The sequence below is a fragment of the Bos taurus genome, chromosome 26 (genome assembly GCF_002263795.3).
Source record: "Bos taurus isolate L1 Dominette 01449 registration number 42190680 breed Hereford chromosome 26, ARS-UCD2.0, whole genome shotgun sequence".
Lineage (NCBI taxonomy): Eukaryota > Metazoa > Chordata > Mammalia > Artiodactyla > Bovidae > Bos > Bos taurus.
The window spans coordinates 32,738,420-32,759,804 of NC_037353.1; the positions used below are offsets into that span (position 1 = coordinate 32,738,420).

The following is a 21,385-nucleotide window of genomic DNA, read 5'->3' on the forward strand; positions in this document are numbered from 1 at the left end:
AAGGCAGGTCCCCTGTCATATGCTTCTTCTCCAGGGAACGTATCACAATTATAATGAACGTTAATTAATTGTAGAATTAGCCATATATAATTAGCCATCGTCTCTCCCTCTTAAATGTCTATCTTAACATCTCCCATCCCCTTCCTTTGTATCCCTAGCGCCTAATAGTGCCGTGTGCAAAACAGATGTTTAAGAATCTATTTGTTAAATGTCTAAATACAAGACACAATTAATTAACAATTAATAAAGGAGGTGTGAGTGGCTATTACACCTGTCAAGAGTCCTGGACAGATAGCTCCAGGGACAGAAGTATTCAAGGAGAGGTATATGAACCTAGAGTTTTAGGGGCTCAGGACTTACGTGTCTTGGGGAAGGCATGTACCCAATCTGATAGGAAGGTAGGAAGCAGATTTCCCATTCCTCTCCCACACCCACTTCCTGAGCCATAGTAGTGGGAACAATATAATGCAAGGGAGAACAGGGGCCCAGCTCCTCAGTGGTAACCAGCAACACAGTGGGAGGTGGCCCACCATGGATAAGAACGCCACGACCGAGAGCGAGGCGAAGCGCACAAGTGCCCTATAAACCTAAAGGAAGGAACTGGAAAACACTTAAAAGGGAAAGCTAGACATGGCTGGAGACAGACTTATTTTTATTTTCTTCTCCTAGAATCAGTCTTTGTCAAAAAGGAAAAAAAAATCATGAAGAGGACAAGGAGAAACAAAACTGCTGCTGCTGCTGCTAAGTCGCTTCAGTCGTGTCCGACTCTTCACGACCCCAGAGACGGCAGCCCACCAGGCTCCCCCGTCCCTGGGATTCTCCAGGCAAGAACACTGGAGTGGGTTGCCATTTCCTTCTCCAATGCATGAACGGAAAAGTGAAAGTGAAGTCGCTCAGTCGTGTCCGACTCTTAGTGACCCCATGGACTGCAGCCCACCAGGCTCCTCCGTCCATGGGATTCTCCAGGCAAGAGTACTAGAGTGGGGTGCCATTGCCTTCTCCGGAAACAAAACTACTCTGCATTTTTTTCTTTTTTTCTAATGAGTTCAAAGTCAGCTAGCAACTTACTTATTAAATCTAATTAGAGGAAGGATCAATTGCAGTTTAACAAAGGCTCATTTTTAGAACATTTTTAAATAAATTTACTTTCATTACTTTTGGGGACATAGACGTTCTAAGATTTTCTTTTGGGAAAGTTATTCTCCTGTGTATTCTAAACATACTCCTTAAAACTATCTCTTTTAACTTACAGTTTTCCCAAAAGAAAATCTGTTCAAAGTAAAGAGTGTTATCAACCCAGTTGCCAGTGATCTAAATTACCTGATATAAAGTGAAACCCCAATAAGCATAATACAGTTGACTGTGGCTTTAACCTAATATATTCTGCTGGTCATCATCATATTATTCCATAAAATATTTGAAATTTGTTGCAAGGATGACCTTCAACATGAAGTAAGGAATTAAATAACAGGCTTTCCGTAATTGAGGGTCATAGGTTGAAATCCTCTCTCCACTTTGTCATTCTGCTGGCTTGGTGTGGGATTAAGTCTGACCCTTCACTCAATTAAGATGATTATACATCACCTGTTCCCATTGCATATTCAATTTTGCTTAGAAGATGGCAAAACATTTCCCCCTTTATGAAATTATGTCAAGTGATTTTTTCTCAGGGTCTCTGTTCTAGCCCTGTGTTCCTATCTTACCTCTGTATGTAAATTTAGCCCACATACATGAATTGTAGAATTCCTAGTAGCCACTAGAAGATATGAGTGGGATTAAACAAACCTTAATATCCACAATGTTGGTTTTCCTATAGATTATTTATACGTGATTTTCTTAGCGAACAGGCCATCTAAATTTCTAGGTCACCTTCTCATTAATTGTTGAATAAATATAATCTAGGCAAAGGGTGAATTATGTCTAAAGTCCCATCAACTGATCAACTCCTGGAATGAAAGAACTTTAGCCTCCCAAAGATAAGGCTTAGCTATCTTTAAGCTCTACAGGGCAATAGTATGCCTTACGTACACAGCAGAAATTTCTTAGTGATAATAATAGCTACAATAATAAAATTATCTACTTGCTCACTCACCACACTTTATAAACCATTGTGATTCAGCTAAATTCAAACTAAGTAGTCAGCTGGCTCTCCTCTTCACATGACCTGCAATCAGGTCATGACCTTCAATGACCTGTTTTTATTTATGAAACCAGAGCTGCCACCTTTAAAAATCCTGTCATTAATGAATTCTGGGCTTCATGGTTACAACATGGCCACTATTCAGACACATCCAAAATGATACTTATTCTGAACTATTAATTACAGCTGGACAAACTATATTATCCAGAACAATGAAGGGTCTTGGGATGCTGAATATAAAACTTAATGTATGGTTTTAATCTCTGCGTGCTTCATTTCCCTCATCTGTAAAATGAGACCAATAATTGTGCAGGCTTTATAGAGTTACTCTGAGGAATAAAAGTTAAAATCCATACGGCTCTAGGACGATGTCTGTGAGAACTATATAATGTTTGCAGTCATGATAAATATTCCCAGGAAAATGTGCGGGTCCTCTAAAAGGAAGGCTGCATTTGATCCAGTTATCAATCCCACTTGCTTTCACAGATCATGCTTGATAAATGTGATCTTTGAGAATCACCGGCTTCCCCAGCTCCAACTCAACAAATTTTCCTTTTCCACTTACAAAAGTTCTAGAATTTTCCTTTGAAACTCACACTATAGATTGAGTCAGTAAAGTCTTTAAAGCAGTAGTTTGTAACTTCTTGGAATCAGGGAAACCTTTGAGAGTCTAATGAAACTCTAGACTTTCTCCTTTTAAAAAAATGTATATGTAAAAAGTTTCTATTCCATTTCAGGGGGTTCGTGACCCCCATCCGTGATCATTTATGGACCCCAGATTTTAAGAATCAGTGTTTGAAAGCATAGCTTGGAAGAGAGCCACCTTCGTATCTTGCTCTTTTAACAATGTCTGAAACCAAATGAGACAGAAACACATACTCGCACATTGTAAAGGAAGTATTAATTACTGTTAGCCAGGAGCGAAGAGGGTCAATAAATAAAGGGTTTTGATGAGGATAAAGATGACAAAGGAGGAGGAGAATGAAGAAGAGAACATGAGAGGGAGGAGGAGTCACCCCAAGTGAATCAAGGTTGATAAACTAAATGCACATTTTTATGTGTAAGTGAGCCACATAAGCAGCAGGGCTTTGAACTGGCAAATACTGTATGACTGTTATTATTGGCAACTCAAGGCAGTTTATCTGATTGTATCACAGCTTTCTTTTCAACCCCAAACAGGTACAATATTATCACTAGGATTCTTCACCCCTGTTCCTTGGCTCACATACAAAAGAAATGCTAATTATGGGAACTGAGCTATGAATTTTGAGTGACCCTAGGGACCAAATGATTATCTGGATGTCTTAAGTTGTGGGAAATTTGTTAGGAGGTTTTAAAATTACATTAACTGTTTTTTACCTTAAGTGCTCCACCTGGAGAAGCATTCAAGTCTCCTGATAAAGAATGATTTCAAAGAGGTAATAGCATTGGCCAGAAGACCTTTGGGGTGAGTCAAAGGCACTGTAAGGAGAAAAGCCCAAGCAAGGCAGGTGTGCCCAGCTGGGGTGGTGTGATGTGTTTGCCACTCTGATTCCAGCTCACTAGGCCCCCTACTCTTCTCCTGTTTCTAACAGTGATGAATGCCGAAACCAAAAAGGAAGAATAATATATTTACAACAAAGGTCACATAACAAGGCCAAGGACTCGGTTACATTTCTGCCCCATTACGATCTTAGATTGCATCCATTCCTCTAAAAGCCATCTTCCCAGGGTCTCCAAGCAATGACATATTCTTACCTGCGCTGACTTCTGCTCCTTCATCTTCTACCATCATCACCCCCTGCTTACTGTGCCCCAGTCCCCAAGGCCATCACTTTGTTCTTGGACCATCCCAAGCTCACCTCTGGCTCAGGGCTTCTGTATTTATTGTCTCGGCCAGGAACATTCCTTCTCTAGATATTTGCATGGCTGACTCATTCTTACATTTAGGTCTCAGCTCAGGTAGCAACTGAGCTGACTCTGTCCCCTGCCTTCATACTATCCTGTTTTATTTAAAGCACTCGTCACTAGCTGGAAATAACCTCTTGATTTGTTTTCTTCATATTGTCTGTCTTCCCCACTAGAATGTAAGCTCCATGAGGGTGGGGATCATCTATGCCTTGGTCACAGCTGCAGCAGCCGAGGCTTAATGCAGAGAAAGCACTAGACATGTATCTGTTGGCCAAAGGAATGAATGATCATCATAATAGCGACATTTATTGAGCCCTTGCTCTGTGCCAGGCACAGAGCTGCAACTTTTTATAAATACTATCTCACTGAAGTCTCACAGCTACTCTCCAAGGTGAGTCTTTCTTATCCCCATGGTACAGATTAGGTATCAGAGAGGTGATGAGGCTTTTCCAATGTCAAAGTGAGTGAGTAACTAAGACCTGATTTGAACCAAGGTGTATTTAACTCCAACGCAGACACTCTAAATTAGGACTCAGTAGGCTTTTTTTTTTTTTCTGTAAAGGGTCAGATCATAAATATTTAAGGCTTTGCAGGGTCTCTGTCACAACTACTTGACTCTGTTGTAGAAAACAAGCATGACAAGACATAAACAAAAGGATGTGGCAGCGTGCCAGCACAACTTTGTTTACAAGCGGGGGAAGGGTTTGGCCTCCAATTTACAGACCCCTCCTTTAAGTCATAATTCTAGCTATGCTTTCCTAGAAGGGGATTAAACAAAAGAGGAGGAGGGGAGTCCAAGAAAAACATCACAATGTGTGCTCATCAAATAAGAAAGACAGCAAGTGAATTAACTAAGTTTAAAAAGGCAAAATAGACAATGAAATTCTGGTGGGAGTTATGACTCTCCTGATTCAACTTTTCAACTGAATTAAAACCATCACTGAAGATAACAGGAGAGTTTGATGCAGACAGGGAAGCCTGGTGTGCTGCGTCCATGGGGTCGCAGAATCAGATATGACTGAGCAGCTGACCCACAACAAGGTATTCTGTTTGAACCACGGTCCTATTTTATTGTAATGACAGGTTATCTCACCTGCCAACATGCGAACAGACCCACATAACCTCCATCCCAGCAGGCCCAAGGTAGGCAAGATTGAAGGACAAAGTAAGCCAAGGCATTCTGATTGCTAAAACTCTTCCTCTCTCCACCACCAAGCCTGAAAACTTCAGTCTTTTCTTCCCAAGCAAATGTCTGAGTTCACTGGCAAGAGGTGAAAGATGTGACTCACAGGTCGCAGCCAACCCAGAGACACCTCTTGAAGCCTCGTTGAGGAAGTGAACATATGGGTTGCCCAGCTGTTTAATCAGAGTGGCTCTGGAGACTGAATATCAGCATTAAAGCAAAAGATCAGCTCTCCAGAACCTTGAGCCTGGGTTGAAAGGTAAGAGCTGAACTTTGGGAAGGTGGGAGGCAGGAACAAGGTGGTTTCTGTAGTGCTTAGCTGGTGTGTGAGCAAAGGCTGGTGTGGGCTGGAGCCGTGGAGGACAAGGCCTCCTCACTGCACAGCTTTTCTCTCGGGCAGCCCTAAGGCATTAGAAACACGGTAGATAAAAATTCTTATTTCTATCTTACGCTGAAGAAAGAATCCCTCTGGAAACAACATATGATTCTTATCTTAGACCAGTAGGTGAATTTTCCTCAGTCTGTATGCAATTTTCTAAATATGGGCTTTAAATGTTTGAAGAATGACAAAGATTCAAACCTTAGTCAGACTCCTGAACCTTCTCTTCTCCAAGGCCTGCATGTGTGCTTTCTTATAAAATCCAATTCTCATAAGAATGCTGCTGAGTCAGTTTAACCAGAGTCCCCACCTTTGACATCTGATTAGGTTCCTTATCCTCTGCCATCACCCCCAGGTGACATCTGACACCTTAGACTTTCAGCAAAGAATCCTATGAGGTCAGTCCACCCAGAACCCCCCTCATCCATGATGTTTCCTCTTGGCAATTTTCTACCCACTGATCCCCAACCTGCTCCTTAGCTATAAATCCCCACTTGCCCAGGCTGTACTTGGAATTAAGCCCAGTCTCTCTCCCCTACTGCAAAATCCCATTACAGTGGTCCCCATATTTATCACAGTGGTCTTGAGTAAAGCCTGCCTTGTCACCTTGAACAAGTGCTGTTGAGTACGTTTTTTTTTTTCTTCTAACACAGAAAGGCAGCTCCAGCATGGTAGAACCAGCATCTGAAGGGGAATCTAGAGATGCAAGATCTGCATTAACAAGCAATGATGTCCTGGGTACCTCTTCCTACTCTCTTTCTTTTTCTGAGCCTATTTTCTTATCAGTAACATAGCAAGTCAATTTCATACCTTTTCATCCACGTTTTTGTTGTCTGTTTAACATCTACTATATGTATTGTTATTAATAGTCATATTTAATTTCCTTTCTACTATTATAAAAATTGATTTCTATCAAATACTTGGTATTTACCAGAATTGTGCCATATGTTTTCCATATGTTCTTATAGTTAATTCTCACAACATCCCTATGAGAAGGAACCCTTCTGATTGCAGACTCACCAGTATGACAGCTCAGGTTCAGGACGGTAACATAAATTGCCCAAGATCAACTGGAGAGTAAGTGGCAGAGTTGGAATTTGAGCATGAACCTTTTTTCTTTGGGAATTGCACTGTCTTCATGAGCCCTGGCGCCCCTGGTCAGGGTCTAAATGGAGAGGAAAAATGCAGATTCAAACTCTCTTACCTAACTTTTTATTACTACACCACAATTTCTCTCGCTGGGTCAGTCTACAAAAGCCCAGGGTGTTTTTCCTGGAGAGATAGTGCTGGACCTGCCAGGGATGTTCAGTGCATGGTCTTTGCCCTTTGAGACACTTAAACCCCAGGAGAGATGATAAAACCCATGACTTTATCCATGCCCCAGGAGTCCTGATAACCCACAAAGTGAGGGTTCTCTCATCCTCAATTCCTTATAGTCATTTTTGTGCTAAACCAACAGCAAGCAATGGCATCTGCAAATCTCCGGATACTGGAGAAATCTTTTCTCTCTGCTAAGGAGAGGCAGTCCCTTTATGGATGGACCAAGTCAACAGTCTAGTGATACAAGCCCTCCTTGAAACAAACAGTTAGAGATTTATTTTTTGAAATGGCATATCCATATTGGCTTGACAGGGAGGAGTTGCAGGCACGTGGTAGGATAAGAGCAGATTCCCAGAAACAGAAGAGCAAGGCTGGCAAAGTTACTGCTTTGTGCAGAGCTGGCGCTTGGGGCGGGGGAGAGAACCAAGGAATGATTTTAATTATTGAATGTCTACTATGATCTACGTGCTTTTATATACACTAAGCATTAGGTCCTCACAATAATGTATAACGTTTCTATTTTACAGATGAGGCTAGCAAGATAGACAATGGGAATTTGCTGTATGACTCAGGGAACTCAAACAGGGGCTCTATAACAACCTAGAGGGGTGGCATGGGGAGGGAGATGGGGGGGGGGTTCAAGAAGGAGGGGACATATGTATATCTATGGCTGATTCATGTTGATGTTTGGCAGAAACCAACAAAATTCTATAAAGCAATTATCTTTCACTTAAAAAATAAATATTTTTTAAAAAGAACATCGTTTCAATAAAAACTAACAACAACAAAAACAAAAAAAACCCAAATAGGACTTCTAGCTCTTTTTTTTTTTTAATCTTTACCTCAGTGCCTGTGTAGACACTTTCCTACTCTAATTCAGATTTTCATGAAGCAAATGGCAGTAGAACATCAGTATATTTAGGCTGTAAAAACTAATACAGTACAGAACATACAGTCAGAGCTCAATAAAATAGGATGAATTAACAACTCCTAATGTGGTTTCTCAAACTTAGATGTCATCTGATCCAATAGTTCCCCACTGAGGATATTTGGAAATATCTGGAGACACTTCTTGTTGACACAAAACAGTGGAGGTGTACTACAGGTATCCAGTGACTAGGATGCAATGCACAGGAAGTCCACAAAAAAATGATGACCTTTAACGTCAATAGTGCCAAGGTTGAGACATTCTAATCCAACCAAACGTGTTTCACTAGGACACCATGACCCAGATATGAAGAGACTTGTCCAGGGCCATACATCAACAGCTGGTTGGTGACAATCCCCTGGAACCTTCTACAATTGTTTCTTGCCAGACCTCAAGGCTAACCAGCCAGAAGGCTGCCTATGGTAAGAGAGATGGGTTCAGTGGGAAGGAAAGGTCATGTTGGCATAATGGCCCAGGTAAACCAAACATAATCACACCAGTTCAAAAGGACCACAACTCTTCAGTCTGGGCCATCCCCTGAATAAGCAGCAAGGAAGGTTCTGGAACTAGGAGACCAGAACTCAGAACAGAGTATTCACCTGGAAGCCTTTACTGCTCACCAGCTTCATCTTCCCACTCCTTCCTTTCCTTAGGGTTCCAAACCAAACACAACCATCAAGTCAAAAAAAAATTGTTTTTTTCTTTTAATAATTAAATAGGCAAGTTAAAAATATTAATGATTAAGTGGTCATATTAGGTCAAGTAGAAATTGCCAAAAACTGAGTCTCTCTAAAACATATTAGTCATTTGCATTGTCATTGTCACCATCAACAATTTTTTGACCTCTTATGTGTTAAGAGACATGCTGGGACCCAGGGGAGAGATGGGCAGAAGGAGAAGAGGGTCTCCACCAAAAACACACAGAAGTCATATCCTTGACCCCAAAACGCACTAAGTCCAAATGTGAGGGTCTCCTTTGCGAATGCCAGCACAGAGCAAAGCCCACATTGCAAAATAGGTCAAACAAAGCACTTCTTACAGCTAACTAGCTAGACCTTGTATGAGTCACTCATTTTAAACACCTTTTAACACAAACATTCAACTTTAGCCCAAGAATTTGGACTTTACCACCTTGTATAATATTACTGGGATTTGGTTTGCCTGGTGGACATTTTCTTCTATCCATCAAGCTTCGGGGGGGATTTTCAATGCCCTAGTAATACCTGGAATGGCAGGGTAAGCAAGTGCAATATGAGACTTCATCTAACCAGAGCAGATGCTTGCACCCCAAGGCCCTCTAACCTAAGAATGTAGACAGAGGGCAGAGGCAACTGTGAGCTAGAGTACCAGCATCTTTTCCAGTCAGTCTCTAAGCTGCATCTCCGTGGAAGATGGGGATCTCAGTTAACACAATTCTGCAAGATCAACTTTTATCTTGAAATTTTAATGAAAAATTAAACATCCTGATAACAGTGAGTACTAATGGCTTTTATTTCCATTGCAACTGCTTTCTGAGATGGATAATTCCCTTTTAGATTTTCATGAGTTTGACCCAGAAATTGGATATTCAAGGCATTAAACATACAGGAGCCTGGGCTGCCAAGAAAACAGTAGAGTCTATTTAAGGATTGGGCTGCCACAGGCAGCTAAGTGTCTTGAGAAAGTGAGTGGAATTTGAATACAGCAGCTCGGCCACTCTGCTGCAGACTGGAAAATCAGATACTAAGACAGACGCCCCAGGGGCTCCTGCTTGGGTTTGGACATAGGTGCTAATTTCAGTGATGAGCAGCTTTTTGGGCAGTGATTCCCAAGCCTTGAACTATTGCTTTTTTATTCAGCCCAGTCAAAACATTCAAATTCAACTCAGCAGAAATTGACAGTCTACAAACATCATCATGTAATAAAAGAAAAGAATGTTTTAACAGCCCAACAAGCAGGACGACAGCTTCTCAGAACAATGGGAAATTTCTAAAATTGAATATCCATGGCCATCTTAAAGAGCTGCTACTTTGTCCTCAGTTCTTATGTCACCATAGACTAGAAAAACCTCAAAGACCAGCACCTATCTTCAGTCTGGAGTCTGGGTACTGTGAGCAGCCACTGGAGTTGTGTGAAGAATTAGGCTTGAGACTCAGCTTAAACAGAGAAGATATTCCAGGGCAAGGATAGGGAGCAGTGAGGGGGTGAAAATGGGGGGACAGCAGTTTCCCTGAGAATAAGCTGCTCTGCTCTATGGAGGCACTCTGCACACTGTAAGGCCACGGTACGTTGCTTGCTTAATTACCCATCTCTTCCATTGGGCTTTGAGTTCCTTGAGAGCAGTGTCTGTGCCTTGTTGCCCCGAGTCACAGAGCTAATTAGATGTGGTTGTGTGGCAAGGGGGCACTGGAAGGAGCAATGGCAAAGCACAAGGGACACAGCGTGCTGCTCCAAGGACCCATATGATCTGAGGATTTGGAGGGCACATTTTCTATTATCTAATTATGCATGCAGTTTCTGCCTGCTGGAGTGAAAGGGGCTCCACCTCCATCCTACCTGGCAGACTCATCCTGAGTATCAGCCCACAAGATAATTAAAATGTGCCCAGAGGAGCTTGGTGGGGGTCAGGATTGCTGCTGCTCGGGGCAGGTGCCAGGGGACCACTGAGCGATGGCTCAGGTCGCATCCCTTGATCCCTGAAGCTGTTTGGGCAGGAGCAGGGCTACAAGTGGGAGCAGCCAGCCTCCTGCCCACTTGCTGCTCGATCCTCCTGTTGCCCTACTGCCAAGACTGAGAAGCGTTCTCAGTTCCAAGGTTTACACTTTTCCCAGGCCCTTGTTCCTCATAGTCACATTCTGGAATTGACTCAAAGGAAAACGCCACTGACGCTGTTACCAGGAGCTCCCAGGGTGAAGCTCCACAACAAGCTCCCCTTCCCTGCAGAGAAGGTCAAGCCCACAGGGAAATGGATGTTGCTTTCTTTCAAGACTCATTTTGGGTGTTTTGTTTGGTTTGGTTTGGTTTGGTCAACCTGATTTCTGGCAGGACGCTGAAGCCCAATAGACAGAGCCAACCTCAGCTGAACTTCCTGCCAGCCCCACTGGCCACTGGATGGAAGCCAGATGCAACACCCAGCAAATGAGCTGAGAGAAGGGGAGGATAGGATGGGGAGACAGCACAGGAGCCCAGGAGTGATGATTGAGCGTTTTCATTAGCTGACTCAGTGTGACACCAGGAGCCCCGTCAAACATCTGAAATATTGCTCAGCGGCTGAAGAACTAGGTTCCACGTTGATGGGATTAGCGATGGTGTGGGTTCTGGGAACTGAATGCTGAAGCTGAGTTTCCCATTGCAAACATCCTGCCATTTTCCTCTTTTGACCTGTTGGGGAGAACTGACCTCAGGGTACCACTTGCTATTTAAAGTCTTATTGGAAATGGTCTTGTCTAGTGTATTATTTACGGGATGGCATCTCTTTTCCTTTCTCAACATCCAGTCTTCTGTGACTCTCCCACCAAACAGGGTCTGAAATTCTGAATCCAGGTGAAAACAGTTACGTGCCTTAAGATATCAATCCTGCTGCCTGCTACCTATTGCCATGCCTGCTCACTTCAGCCATCACTGGCTAGAACACTGATGGCCCTGGGAGGTCCTACGAAGCCTTGTTGTGACCAGCAAGCAACAGGTGGGAGTTGGCTAGCAGACATGAAAGCAGATAAGGGAGAGGGAATGGGCAGAGAATTGATTTGTTTCTGAAGGTCATGGGCACAAGGTCCCCAGTGGGAAGGTGGAGAAGAATTGAAGATGTTGACACTGTTCTTTCAGGAACCTGAGACTGACCATTTCCTTTCATCACTCTTTGCAGGCTCAGGCTTCCCGTCACCTCCCGGAACTTCTGGCTTTGTCTGGAAAAAATGCTAACCAGCTCCTTTACAAGAGCTGTCACTGAAGCCCCGGCCAGAGGGCTCACAAAAGACACTGTGTGCAGTGGGAAGGGAACGTGGTGCTCCTGGGAGGCTGAGTGGGTGGGGAAGGGGGGCAGTCTGAGTGCACTGCTAGGCAGCCGGAGATGATGATGCGCCCGCCCCGAAACACTCGCCCCTCCCCTGCCGCTCTCCTCCCAGCCTGTCCATGCTTGGCATTTCACCTCCAGAGATGACCGCCCCGGGTGGGTTAATCATCCAGGATGGAGGTGTAGGAACCTGGGGGAGGAAGACACAGAGAACCTGTTTTCTGCACCTCCAGTCACCCCTGCCATCCCTGGGAAGGGGTTAGGGATTTTCAGCTGATAGAAACAATCCCAGGGGAGAGAGGATACTGGACTCCAGCGACCAGCCAGCTCTTCCTCTATCCTCCTGGAGTTTGCGCCCGCCCCTCTCCAGCAGAGGAGGCAGCCAGGTAGAAAAGCACTGGACAGGGAGTCAGGAGGCCCCTGTTTCATCTGCCTCAATCCTGCTGCAGGTCAAGGAATCGTCAAACACCAGAGAGCAGCAACTCAGTCAGGAATCATTCAGCTCATCAAAGAGGACTTTCTCAACTAGCTCTCCACCCTCGTCTGAATCAAGTCCTTTGTTCTTGTTTCTCATCACAAATGGGAATGACCTATTTATTTATGTGATTGTTTTGTTCGTTTGTTTACCACCTCTCATCCCCCATCCTGTTGAACTGTAACCTCCCTGAGGGCAGGGAGCTTTCTCTGCCTCATTCTCCACTACATCCCAATGCCCCTCACACAGTAGACACACACTGCTATTTATTGAAAGCAGAGTCTCTATTACCAAGGTAACCCCATGAAAGAAGTCTTAGAACCCTTTTACAGATGAGGAAACAGGGGCTTAGACAATTTAAACAGTAAGTGGAAAAGGCAAACATCAGCCGTGGATCTGAATGGCCCTTCCCCCATGCTCTACTACCTTTGTAACAAAAATTACCAGATGACCAGACAAGGGAGATACCCTTAAGCTGTGGGCATTGGCTTAGGCTTATCAGGCTGTGATGCTGTAGGACCAGACGCCCAATATGGCTGGAAAAGAGGAGGCGGGAGGAGGGAGAGGGGTCTCTTGAGAACAGAGAGCAGCTCAAATTCAGTGTCCCCAGGTTGGTGCCTGGTCTCGCCACGTCAGGTGCTAGATCAGGATCAGGAGCCATAAGTCTGTGCACTGGGCTCACCCTCTACCTCTTCACATTTCCCTGAAAATTATGAAGCGGAAGCAGGATTCACTTTGATGAACTTCTCAGACCAATGACTCTGAACAGTCTCAAGAAATCCAGCGGGCTCAGTAGAGAAAACTCCCTGGGAACCACCCAATGTCAGCAGGAAGAACAAACTCCCATCCTGTGGGGCAGCTTTATGGGACTAAGCCCTGATACCCTCCCACAGCAACTAACAGCAGGGACAACCTGGATACCAACACCTGAGAATTAAGACAACACAGATGGAAACATCTGGAGATTAAGACAGCCACGGAGACAGGAGAAGGGCAATGCACTCGGCATGGCTATTTCTTCATCTAAAGTGCATAGGGAAAAATCAGTTTTAAGAATAACCATTTACTATTCATCATTTAGTTGCTAAGACATATCTGACTCTTTTGTGACCCCCATGGACTGTAGCCAGCCAGGCTTCTCTGTTCATGGGATTTCCCAGGCAAGAATACTGGAGTGGGTTGCCATTTCCTTCCCCAAGAGGTCTTCCTGATCCCATATCAGGATTGAACCCATATCTCCTGCATTGCAGGTGGATTCATTACCACTGAGCCACCTACCATAAAAGGCTTCTTTTCCACTTAATGCCAAAATAAGGTTTTTTGTGTGGTTTTTTTTTTTTTTTTTTGCATCACATCCCCCCTCCTCAGCCACCTCCAGATAAACCTAATAATTAGACAAGACAGAATCCATCCTTTCGTCTCTCTTTCATCTTCACTCCAAGAATGGTTGGTTACGTCCCTCCTCACACCACAAGGAGCCCTGCTTCCATCCGTAGCAAGGAAGTTCTTTGACATCAAGCTCTGTCTGTCTATCTCAAGCTCGAAACACACCACTGAGGTGGGACTATGATGAGGGCAAGAATGGACAAAGCACATCAAACACAGATCCCAGACAAAGTGGGAAACAAATTCTCCTAAACAAGGAACTCAGTCCACTCTTCCTTCTCTGATGCCAATATCACAAGGATCGGTACCACCAAGAAACACTTCTGAAGATCAGATGTGACAATGTTTCAAGCTGAAGCAAATGGATTTCTCAGCAAGTGTGAAAAACCCTCTCAGCAGTGAGCCAGGGAGGAGGATGACAAAGAGACCAAGGGAGCAGCTAGACCTGGAAGGATTTCATGGGGATAGCAGCACGCAGCCCTAATGGCGGCGCATTACCTACCATTGCACTCACACCTCTACAGGTGCAAACATCTCATGCCTTGGCTCTGCCTTTCCATAGAATTCAAGATTCCTGACATCTCTTTCCTTCTACTTCCTTCTTCCACGTCCTCTGCCTTTCCCGGGCAGTTCTCCACCCCAGCCCTGCCCCAGCCCTCCCACCCCAGCCCCATTTCCTAAGAAATCAGAATCCCCTCCCCACCCTACCCCCAATTTTTTTGTTTAAATACCTGTATCCTTGACTCTGTGCTGATTGAGGAATTACTTCCAAACAGCTGATGAGCAAAGCCGATGGAGATTCTGAAGAAGACTGCCCCAGTCTGAGTGGGGAATGAAAGAAAATCTCCTCTGGGTGCTTGTTTGTATGGCTAGAAATGGAAGGACTTTGGGTGCTCAGTAGTAACCTTGGAAAAAAAAAAAATCCCCAGGCAGCAACAAACTCTCCCAACACAGTTGTCAAACACTACAGGAGGAGGAAGCCCCCTTTGATCAAATAATAACCAGCCAGAGATAAGGCCTGCTAGGCCGAGCCCAGCCGGCCAATCACATACTCCCTTCCCACTGCAAGGACAAACAGACCCAGGCTTCTCATTCATCCCGGAGTGAGTTTCAGGGCTTGTGATAATTTAATGATGCTGCCACGGGTGTCTTCTGGACTTTGCCTGGCCGGGCTTTCTGACTAGGAAGTGAAGCTCGCAACTCAGGAACCTCACTCTCACGGGAGGCACCCGGCCAAGGGGCTGCAGCTGAGGACCCCGCGTGATCACGTGACACCCGGCTTCCCACGCTGGCGCTCCCACCTCACCAGCGAGAGTCCTCGCTGCAGCTGGGGTCAGCAGGGGGTGAACATATTTGACTCATTGACTGTGACCCAAAGAGGTGGTGGGGACCCCTGTGACTCACCCTCGTGTGTTTGAGATGCTTCACAGGCATTTCTTAGGGGTCCTTTGTTAGCAGTGACTTTGAGCTTTTCTCCATCCTCCAGCCTTCCCAGTCACCCTCCCCTTCCAATACTATCATTGCTCCCTTAGGCCACAGAGGTATAGATAGAGAGAGGGTGGGTTCTGGAAACTTAACAGGCCTTGGAGTGAGTAATGGCCCTCCAGCTCTTTTCCAGGTCACTATGAGGTTCTTACAGGCCCTGAGGAGATGTAACAAACCCTTCAGTAGTACTGTTATATTAGAGATTAATATCTAAAGGAACCTAAGGAGCACCCTCTTTGGCTTTTTTGTGTTTTTATTTTTTGATCTGGACCAGTTTTGAAAAGTTTTTATTGAATTTGTTACAGTATTGTTTCTGTTGTATGTTTTGGTTTTTTGACAGCAAGGGAGGTTGGATCTTAGCTCCTCCACCAGGGATTGAACTCGTACCTCCTGCGTTGGAAGGCAAAGTCCTAACCACTGGACTATCAGGGAAGTCCCAAGCACCCTTTTGTTAGTAACATTTAGCATCACTACAAACAAAGCCAGTAGAGGTGATGGAATTCCAGTTGAGCTCTTTCACATCCTGAAAAATGATGCTGTGAAAGTGCTGCCCTCAATATGCCAGCAAATTTGGAAAACTCAGCAGTGGCCACAGGACTGGAAAAGGTCAGTTTTCATTCCAATCCCAAAGAAAGGCAATGCCAAAGAATGCTCAAACTACCGCACAACTGCACTCATCTCACACGCTACTAAAGTAATGCTCAACATTCTCCAAGCCAGGCTTCAGCAATATGTGAACTGTGAACTTGCTGACGTTCAAGCTGGTTTTCGAAAAGGCAGAGGAACCAGAGATCAAATTGCCAACATCTGCTGGATCATGGAAAAAGCAACAGAGTTCCAGAAAAACATCTATTTCTGCTTTATTGACTATGCCAAAGCCCTTGACTGTGTGGATCACAATAAACTGTGGAAAATTCTGAAAGAGATGGGAATACCAGACCACCTGATCTGCCTTTTGAGAAATCTATATGCAGGTCAGGAAGCAACAGTTGAACTGGACATGGAACAACAGACTGGTTCCAAATTGGAAAAGGAGTACGTCAAGGCTGTATATTGTCACCCTGCTTATTTAACTTACATGCAGAGTACATCATGAGAAACGCTGGACTGGAAGAAACACAAGCTGGAATCAAGATTGCTGGGAGAAATATCAATAACCTCAGATGTGCAGATGACACCACCCTTACGGCAGAAAGTGAAGAGGAACTCAAAAGCGTCTTGATGAAAGTGAAAATGGAGAGTGAAAAAGTTGGCTTAAAGCTCAACATTCAGAAAACTAAGATCATGGCATCCAGTCCCATCACTTCATGGGAAATAGATGGGGAAACAGTGGAAACAGTGTCAGACTTTATTTTTCTGGGCTCCAAAATCACTGCAGATGGTGACTGCAGCCATGAAATTAAAAGACGCTTACTCCTTGGAAGGAAAGTTATGACCAACCTAGATAGCATATTCAAAAGCAGAGACATTACTTTGCCAAGAAAGGTTCGTCTAGTCAAGGCTATGGTTTTTCCTGTGGTCACGTATGGATGTGAGAATTGGACTGTGAAGAAGGCTGAGTGCCGAAGAATTGATACTTTTGAACTGTGGTGTTGGAGAAGACTCTTGAGGGTCCTTTGGACTGCAAGGAGATCCAACCAGTCCATTCTGAAGGAGGTCAGCCCTGGGATTTCTTTGGAAGGAATGATGCTAAAGCTGAAACTCCAGTACTTTGCCCACCTCATGCAAAGAGTTGACTCATTGGAAAAGACTCTGATGCTGGGAGGGATTGGGGGCAGGAGGAGAAGGGGACGACAGAGGATGAGATAGCTGGATGGCATCACTGACTCGATGGATGTGAGTCTGAGTGAACTCCGGGAGTTGGTGATGGACAGGGAGGCCTGGCGTGCTGCGATTCATGGGGTCGCAAGGAGTCGGACACGACTGAGCGACTGAACTGAACTGAACACTTAGCATCGATTTTAGGGCATTTCATCACCCCCAGTAGGAACCCCTTTCCACTAGCAGTCATTCCCCCTCCCCCAACCTCCCCATCAGCCATCACTCAACAATATGTATTCGGCATCCATCGCTGGAGGAGCGCCAGGGGTGAGTTCTCCACCCTCATGAAACAATGTTATAGTACAGGAGGCAGCAGTTTTAATAGAGTTCTCAGTGCATGGAGCCAACGGCAGGGCAGTAAAGGGGGCTTGTCACAGAGGATCTGCTCCCCTCCCAGGGCAACAAGGGAGAAACCAGCAGCGGTGCAAGGGAAATGGACTCAAGTCAGAGGGCTCTGTGCAGCCAAATCTTCCCCAAGGGAACTTCCTGCAGATATCTAGGAAGGGAAAAGAGGGAAAAGAAGGGAAAAGACTAGGGGGGGGAGAGGAAAAGCAAAATCGTATCTTCTCTCCTTAAAAAAAAACAAAAAAAAAGACTGTCCTATATATATTGGGCTTCCCTGGTGGCTCAGAAAGGAAAGAATTCACCTGCAATGCAAGAGGCCTGGGTTTAGTCCCTGGGTTGGGACAATCCCCTGGAGGAGGACATGGCAAGCCACGCCAGTGTTTTTGCCTGGAGAAGCCCCATGGACAGAGGAGCCGGCAGGCTACTGTCCATTGGGTCACAGAGTCGGACACAACTGAAGTGACTAAGCACAGCATATATATATACAGTCTTGTGAAGAATAATTCCCGTACGATGCAATTCTCCCATTTAAAGTATATCGTTCAACAATTTCTAGTATATTCACACAGCTGTACAGAATCAGTTTTAGAACATTTCATCACACACCACCCCCCGACCAAAGAAATTTTTTTCTCATTAGCAGTCATTCCCCATTCCTGCCCTCCATTCCCAACTCTGCAGCTCTCGGCAACCACCAACCCACTTTGTCTCCCTCGGATTTGCCTCTTCTGGACGTTTCACATAAATGGAATCATATACTATGGGGCTTTTGTGACTGGCTTGTTTCACTTGCCACGATGTTTTCAAGGTTCACTTCATTGCTTTTTATTACTAAATAATATTCCATCGTAAGAATATATGACAATTTGTCTTTCTATTCATCCATTGATGGATGCTTGGATTGTTTCCACTTTTTTTGCTGTTACAAATAATGCTGCTGTGGACATTCACGCTCACATCTCCACTCCCTTTTTCCCCTCAAATTCACAATCTCATAGCAGGGGAATAAGAAGGGAACAAAGCAAGTGAGAGAACTAGCTTTTGAAAGACATTTCTCTAACTGGAAGGTAGATTAGCACAACAGTGGCTCGGCCTCCTATCTGTGTACATTTTCACAACGCGTAAAGCACTGTCGTATATTCTCTCTTGGCATATAGTCTCTCTTCAGCCCTAGGGATGAGGGAGGTTTCATGTCTATTGCCATTTTAAAGATAAGATCATAAAGAATAAGAAAGTTGAGTAACTTGCCAAAAGTCACTCAGTAAAGAACTGAGCCAGAATTGAGTGCTCTGTTCTTTTACTCCAGCTCTTCACACACAAAACAGGCTTTATTCTTCTGTTATATACTCAGACTTGGCTTCCAAGATGCATAGCTCAAGGGTGTAGGGGTGCAGAGGAAGAAGAAGAGAAATGAAAGAAAAAGAGATTTGGCATTATTTATGGAGAAAGTGGAAATTAGGCCAACAAATAGTTGTCATTGTCTGCATTTAAAAAATTTGTATTTAAGGCTCAGGAAGATTAAATATCTTATCTAAAGGCACAAAACTAGTGAGCCAGCCATTGCTGATTTAAAGGCAACTACGTGATTTCCAAACACAGAGCTCTTGGTTATTCAGATGGAAGGATTAACTTCGGAGAGAGCGCTGCAGGTAAGGGTGGGCCTGGGTGATAAAGAGGCCGTACACAGTAGGGAGTGCAGAAGGGGGTAAAACAACACAAGAGTCTGAAGATGCAGAGAAAAGACAACTATGGAGGAAAGAGCAGTAAAGCAAAACAGAAAGAATGTGGAGCGAGTCCAGTTGAAAGGCTGGCCAAGTTCCCAGCTTGTCCCGTGGCCAGGAATGTTTCATCCAAACCCTTGCAGTCACTTGATAAACAATATGAACAGATGTTCTGGGTGCAACAGTGTGGGGAAAATATCAACCAGGGACAGAGCTAGAGAATCCATCCAGCTTCTCATCCCCTGTCCAGTCCCAATCGAAGAGCCCAGTCCTGCACCACCCAAGAGGGATTCCCCCAGAAGCAGGTGGGCAAAGAACTCTGTGGGGGAGAGATGAGGTCAAACAGACCGGGTGAGCACAGGTGATGGCTGGACACAGCTTACCTCCCTGTGAGGTGGGGATTCCAATGCAAAGCGCTTCTCACCTGGGAGTAGGGATGACAGCATGAACAGCAGGGGTGTGGGCATGCCAGAGGTCTGGAACCAACCAGGCTTCTCGTGGCTCTGGCTCTTGACTCACTGCACCAAGACCATGCCAACTGTACTGGGTTTCCTTGGGCCCATTATCTGCAGAATTCAGTACACAGCAGGCAAACCACTGTCAGGAAAAGTGGGTTAGAAAATCTCTTTAAGGTTAGGAAGCAGACCTAAACTAGTCCCAGGCCCCTCAAATCTGTGAGCTGTCTACAAGATCCACTTCTGGAAAATGATGGACTATCTTTGGAAAGTCTGCATCATGGGCCAGGTCCCAATAGATGCTTTCCCTGTCACATTTTCTCTTTACAAAAACCTATAGGGTAGAAATGGGCTTCCCAGGTGACTCAGTGGTAAAGAATCCACCTGCCAAAGCAGGCAATGCATTCCCTGGGTTAGGAAGATTCCCCTGGAGAAGGAAATGGCAACCCCCTCCAGTATTCTTGCCTGGAAAATCTCAGACAGAGAAACCTGGCAGGCTACAGTCCATGGGGTTGCAAAGAGTCAGAACAACTTAATGACTCAGCATACATGCATGCATAAAGTAGGAATATTTATACCCATTTTGCAGAATAAAGGGGTGCCCTGGTGGTTCAGATGGTGAAGAATCTGCCTGCAATGAAGGAAACCTGGGTTCAATCCCTGAGTCGGGAAGATCCGCTGGAGAATGGAATGGTGACCCACTCTAGTATTTTTGCCTGGAGAATTCCATGGACAATCCATGTGGTCACAAAAGGTCAGACACAACTGAGGGACAAACACTTTCATAGGATGAAAAAGTAGAGCTCAGAGAGATTAATTAGTTCACTTGAGGTCACACTTAATGGGTGGCAGAGCAGGAACTTGAGCCTAAGACCATCTGACTCCAAAGCCTATAATCTTTCTATTTCTTGTTACCACTCTTTTCTTAGATTCATTTTTTTCTGTCTCTGACAAGTTGCCACTTATTCCCATTCTTCCTTCAGTGATTTTTCTAGCACTCCCCAAATCATGTGTGTGCATGTGATATATAACATACGCATCTAAGTTCATACTCATACGGATCTGTGAGAATATATATCTGTGTACACATATTCACATGTATGCCTCCTGCTTTTAGCTATGTGTGTTCTGTTGCCTTCATAGAAGGGAACAAGTGCCTTTTCTTTTAACTTCCTTGGGGCTGTGGATAAGTCTGTCCTGAGACGTCTGAATGGATGTCAGCTGTTGGAAAAGACCCTGATACTGGGGAAGATTGAAGGCAGGAGAAGGGGACGGCAGAGGAAGAGATGGTTGGATGGCATCACTGACTCAATGGGCATGAGTTTGAGCAAGCTCTGGGAGTTGGTGAAGGACATGGAAGCCTGGCATGCTGCAGTCCATGGGGTTGCAAAGAGTCTGACACAACTGAGTGACTGAACAACAGCAAAACCAAGTAGAGAAACTGGCTCCTGTGACCAGGGCAATTTCCCTACTGCAGGCATCTTCTGAAGATCTGGTCCTGGGATGGGGTTTTCCTAAGGGTTTCTGAACCTGAAACTCAGGCTTAAGATTCTCAAAAACAGAATTTTCAACAAACAAGGAAAGATCAGAGAATCCTGGCCCAAACCTAGAACCAGCAAAGGCAAACACTGGTCCACAGTGAAATGGTTCTACTAACCTCAGATACGGCGCTCCCAACTTCTGTATCAAGATACGCGATCTTGGGCAAGTTCTTAAGTGGAGTCCTCACCACTAGACCACCAGGGAATTCTTTCATCTCCTCATCTTTAAAACAGGTGTTTCATAGGATTGCTGTAAGCATTGGCTGCGTTAAGATATGTAAGTTCTTAGAAGAGAGCACAGCATGTGCCAAGCTCACAATAAATG

General features: G+C 44.7%; 1 protein-coding gene across 3 annotated transcripts in view; it reads right to left on the reverse strand.

The window, feature by feature from the left end:
* GPAM (glycerol-3-phosphate acyltransferase, mitochondrial) overlaps positions 1–14,618 on the reverse strand; it is a 67,499-nt gene extending 52,881 nt beyond the window's left edge. For 2 of the 3 annotated variants that reach the window (XM_005225723.5, XM_005225720.5), the window contains exon 1: positions 3,878–3,979. In XM_005225723.5, the coding sequence (XP_005225780.1) occupies positions 3,878–3,914 (37 nt within the window). In that variant the 5' untranslated portion in view covers positions 3,915–3,979. Of the gene's footprint in view, positions 1–3,877; positions 3,980–14,423 lie in introns of those variants that run through there. The other variant, XM_059881752.1, reaches the window with a different exon arrangement.
* Between the last annotated feature and the right edge of the window lie 6,767 nt (positions 14,619–21,385).